The sequence below is a fragment of the Macrotis lagotis genome, chromosome 4 (assembly GCF_037893015.1).
Source record: "Macrotis lagotis isolate mMagLag1 chromosome 4, bilby.v1.9.chrom.fasta, whole genome shotgun sequence".
Lineage (NCBI taxonomy): Eukaryota > Metazoa > Chordata > Mammalia > Peramelemorphia > Peramelidae > Macrotis > Macrotis lagotis.
This window is the reverse complement of record NC_133661.1, coordinates 187,510,489-187,515,944: the sequence shown is the minus strand read 5'-3', so window position 1 is coordinate 187,515,944 and position 5,456 is coordinate 187,510,489. Positions and strand designations below refer to the sequence as shown.

Sequence of the window (5,456 nt, the reverse complement as noted above, 5' to 3'; positions counted from 1 at the left end):
ATCATATCATATCTGAAATAATATGTTTAGTTCTTGGTAGCTTATTAGAAAAAAAACATCCAGAGGAAGAATAATGACCATGATGGTGAAGAACCTCAAGAAAATATTCTATGGTTAAAGATATTGCCAAGGATTGGTTAATGAAATCAAGGATGCTAAACCATAAGAAAAGTATTTGAAGCACTATTGCAGGTAAAAAGGATTTGTTCTACATAGATCAGGTAGAATAAGAAGTTTAGGTGAAGTATCAAAGAAGCAAACAAGTTTAACATTCATTAGAAATTTATTGGGGCGGCTAGTTGGCATAGTGTGGGGCAGCTAGGTGGCGTAGTGGATAAAGCACAGGCCTTGGAGTCAGGAGTACCTGGGTTCAAATCCAGCCTCAGACACTTAATAATTGCCTAGCTGTGTGGCCTTGGGCAAGCCACTTAACCCCATTTGCCTTGCAAAAACCTAAAAAAAAAAAAAAAGAAATTTATTATTGGTTCTGTTCATAAAGCAGATTGTACAACCTCATGAGGTAACAGAATTCCCTTTGTTGTAGGTCTTCATTCAAAGGGTGGATGACCACTTGCCATGTATGTTGTAGTGGATTTAAATTCTTATGTGGTGTCAAATTCAAATAGAAATGGGGTCACTAAATCATAAAATAGTATTCCTATTGATCGAAAAAATTATCTATGATCTATTGCACTTTTCTTTATTTATTAAATGCTTCCCTGTTACATTTTAATCTAGTTTCTACCACACACAGAAAGGTTATGGGTCTCATGCAATGCATGAGCTGTGTGTTTCATACCTTTGTGTTAGATAATATTAGCTAACTCCTTTGATTGCTTCTAACTCTGATATTCTGTGATTTGGTGATATTTACTTCACAAACAACTTTTCAGGTCTAATAATTTTGCAAAGTGTCATATACTTTATCAACCATCAGGATACAGTAAAGGACACATTCAATTATCAGCAGAAAACTTTGTGCTGAACATTGGGTTTCAAATCTGTTTAGTGATATGGAAAGTGTATACAATATATATTATGAATCCCTATATTTTGATTTTTAACATTAAAAGTTTCTGTCAGATTTCCTAATGCAACTATGCAAGCTTAGACATTATAAGAATATGTTTCAACTCTAATTAAAATATATTGATTTAGAGTACCTTTAAAATGCATTAGTAACTTTAGGTAGTGTGATTTGAAGAAAAGAATGCTGAATTCAGAGTAAAGACTAATTCAAATCCTGTCTCCAAGATTACTAGCTCTAGAACATGGGAAAATAACTTTACTGCTCAGAACACATGTTTCTTCACCTGCAAATTCAGGATAATAATATTTATTACACCTAACTTAAGCACTATTGTGCATATCACACAATTCAACTATTGTTATGTAATAAAAATGAAGATTTCGATAAATTATAAAGTCCTTAAAGTCAGGAATTTATTTATTATTGTCTTTTAATTCAGTTTATACCAATCACTGCAGACTAAAATACTGTCAAAATATTACTGATATTTCAGAAAAGAAATCTTAATGTTGCTGCTAATGAGAGAAAGTAAATGCTTCTTGGTATACAAAGAACCACAACTAACTAAGAAAAAACTCTAAAAACTGGGCTGTCAAATTTCCTGTTACTGAACCCTACATTTACTAAAAGTCTTCCTTAAACTATAAATTTTCCTTAAATAACTGAGAAATTGCTTTATTGGAGGGTTGAAAAGGAAATCTTTCAGTCTTCTCTCTAAGGATACCTGAGTCTTGGATACCACGCTAAAGAAGAAATGATGACCACTTGAAGTCTAAATTTGATGATCAAATGAGATATGCTTAGTCCAGGACTGACACAAAGAAGGCATTTAATACTTATTCCATTCCCTTAAGGGAAGCGAGGTAGCACAGTAGACAGATCACTGGTCTTGGAGGCCAAAGGATGAGAGTTTGAATTCAATCTCAGACACTTACCATTTACTAGTTGTGTGACCTTGGGCAGGTCACTTAACCCTGATTACCTTGCATACAGGACCATCTCCAGTTGTCCTGATTCCTATCTGGCCACTGAACCCAGCTGACTCTGGAGGAGAAAGTAAGGCTGGTGACTTAGAACAGCATTCCCCTCACTCCAATCCAATTCATGTGCTTGTCATGGTATCACCTCCCTGATAACATGGTCTTCTTTGAGAAGAAAGGATAATCATCAACATCATCATCATCATCATCATCATCATCATTCCCTTCTTCTCTTCCTTGAATGGGGCACCAAAAAGTGAAGCCTAAGTTTGCTGCAAAAAATTGAGAGGTTGTGGACTGAAAGGTAGATGGGATTATTATAAACTGATTTACTTATGGAAAAAATATTTATTCTACAAATCCTACAAAATCCTCATTAAAATTCTTGTCCTAATAATGCCTAAAATGAAAGACCATTGATGTGATAATCTCTTCTTTCTTTTCCACAGCTCAGAGTTCAATGAACAAGTCAGGAGCACACACTGTGACTGAATTTGTCCTCTTAGGTTTCTCTGGTAGCTGGGAGACACGAATCTCGCTCTTTTTACTTTTCTTCATAGTCTATATTCTGACCATGGTGGGGAATGGGGCCATCATATGTGCAGTGAGGTGGGACCAGAGACTCCACACACCCATGTATATTCTCTTAGGGAACTTTGCCTTTCTGGAGTTCTGGTATATAAACTCCACTGTGCCCAGTATGTTGGAAAATTTCCTCTCAGAAACCAAAACCATCTCTTTTGCTGGTTGCTTTCTCCAGTTCTATTTCTTCTCCACCTTGGGAACAATTGAAATCTATTTCCTTTGTATCATGGCTTATGATCGTTATCTTGCTATCTGCCATCCACTGCACTATCCAACCATCATGACCCTTAAGCACTGCTACATTTTGATGTGTGTGTGTTGGATTCTTGGCTTCTTAAGCTACTTTCCTTCTACTATCCAGATCTCCCAGCTGACATTCTGTGGTCCTAACATCATTGACCACATTATTTGTGACATGGATCCACTGATGGCTCTATCATGTGCCCCTGCTCCTACCACCGAAATTCTGTTCTACATCCTAAGCTCCCTCATCCTCTTCCTCCCCATACTCTATATCCTTGGCTCTTACATGTTCCTACTAAGAGCTGTGTTAAAAGTTCCTTCAGCAGCTGGCCGGCGTAAAGCCTTCTCCACATGTGGATCCCATCTGGCTGTAGTCTGCCTTTTCTTTGGAAGCCTTATGATCATGTATGTGAGCCCAACATCTGAAAACTCAGGTGAAGTACAGAAGATCATAAGTTTATTCTATTTAGTGGTGACACCATTCTTAAACCCTCTGATTTATAGTCTCCGAAACAAAGAGATGAAGGCTGCCCTACGAAAAGTCATGGGGGTAGCTTCAGAATAAACAAAGCTGTATAAATGAATTTTACATGTGGTTCTAAATTGTAATGACAGACAATTCAATTCAGCAATGAATTTGTGCCTTCCACAAAACAATGGAAAAAACATAAAGATGAATAAAAGGTCAGTAAAAAAAAAGCATATTTTTCTCCTACTCCTAAGGATGAACAGTTAAGACATCTCAAAAAGATAACTCATCTTTTTTATGCCTTGCTAATAAAACTTTTCCTGAAAACACTAATGATCATATTGGAATCAAAATGGTATTGCTAATTCTGTGCAATTTGGATTGTCTCATTCTGTTTTGCTATTGACTGTTGGAAGTATATGCATTTTTATATAATCCACTCACTCTACTTGTGACAAGGCCATTCACCAAGGTAATATGTTTTTAGATACCAAAATTAAAAATTAACTTGAAAAAAATATAAATTGAGGCTTTGATCTAATAGGACTACAAGTTGAGTCCTTTGCCTGACTAGTTTAGAACTGTGATTATAAATTATTTTAATGAAAGCAAACTTCATCATCAACAACAGAACATTTCAATGTATAAAGAACAAAAAGAGAACTTCTTCAGGAAACAATTTAGTGACTTGTTTTAAGTGACTCAATTCATTTCTGTCATATCTCACTCTTTTACTCTTTTGTGACTCGATTTAGAGTTTTCTTGGTAAAGATACTGGAGTGGTTGGCCATTTCCTTCTCCAATCTTTTTGCAGATGAAGAAACTGAGGCAAAAAGGTTTAAGTGACTTGCCCAGGATCACACAGTTACTAAGTGTCTGAGGTCACAGGAAGATGTCAACCTGATTTCAGACCCAGAGGGTTTTCCATCGTGCCATCTAACTGTGAAGCCAAATTAGAAATAAAATGTCCCTGTCATCAAAGACCTTACATTTTACTGAAGCAACAATATGTAAATAGATAAATAAATGCAAAGAATCCACAAAATTGTACAAAATAATTTCAAGAGAGAAAAAATCTTAACAACTAGGGAAATCATAAAAGGCAATAGAAGTTTGTCTTGAACCTATGACTTTTCAGGAGGCAGAAATTAGGATATAGTGTTTCCCAGATGTGAAAGACAACTTGTATCCTGAATCCTGGTGACACTTCTCTGTACATCTGATACTAGAGATTTTAGTGAAGTAGATTAAGTCTCATTTTTTCATAGGGCAATCAGGAGGGGATTATTAAATTTTCATTATAAGCATTTATACATTAAAAAAATTTTCAAATTCAGAAATTGGTTTATTGTTTTGTTGATTTCTAGACTTTTCTGAAAAATATGAATCATTCAAATTAAATTTAAAAGTGTTTTATGGTTAAATTTTTCTTCAGAGGGCCTTTGAATAATGTTTACCAGCACACTCCTGCTAACAAGTCAACTGTTTTTTTAGATTTGGATTCAGAGAAGGTAAGCAATAGTAAGCCTAGGAAATAAAAGATATCCCTTAACCACTTTGGGAACCAATAGAGAGGACCTTCTAAGACCTCTCATTTTACACAATTCTTATCCATGTTATCCTATAGATACTCCATAAATAAGTTATGGGGCATGCTGGTGGACTTTCTCTCTGTCTTTGAATTCTGAATGGGTACATTTTGTAAAGTTTAAGTAAGATGAAGTACTCAATACTGTAGCCACAACAGCAAAAACTAAAATCATAGTATAACAAAGATGAAGCTAGAGTTGGGGAATAGATAGAGAAATGTAGCTTATTCCTTCCCTTCCTGGTATTAATAGGTTACACTTATCTCTTCTTTGTGATAAATGAATACTTATTGGATTGGTGGGAAAGTGGGTTTTAGAATTGATTGTGATAGAAAAAATAAAAGTCATAAAGCATTAATTATTTAAAAGATTAAAAAATAAGAAATTGAGATTAAAGCTATTGAGTATATGGGTATGTTTTAAAAAATTTTTGAAATCTTTAAGAATAATAAAAATCCAATCATCATGTTCAAAAACTGAATTCAATCCTCTCTTTTTTTTAATTTTATTTCTTTAAGGCAATGGGGTTAAGTGATTTGCCCAAGGTCACAAAGTTAGGC

General features: G+C 34.8%; 1 protein-coding gene across 1 annotated transcript; it reads left to right on the top strand.

The window, feature by feature from the left end:
• The first annotated feature begins 2,388 nt into the window (after positions 1–2,388).
• On the top strand, positions 2,389–3,403 carry LOC141521962 (olfactory receptor 11H4-like). Its single transcript, XM_074234994.1, has one exon. The coding sequence runs from the start codon at positions 2,471–2,473 to the stop codon at positions 3,401–3,403; it is 933 nt and encodes a 310-aa protein (XP_074091095.1). The 5' UTR covers positions 2,389–2,470.
• Positions 3,404–5,456: the final 2,053 nt, after the last annotated feature.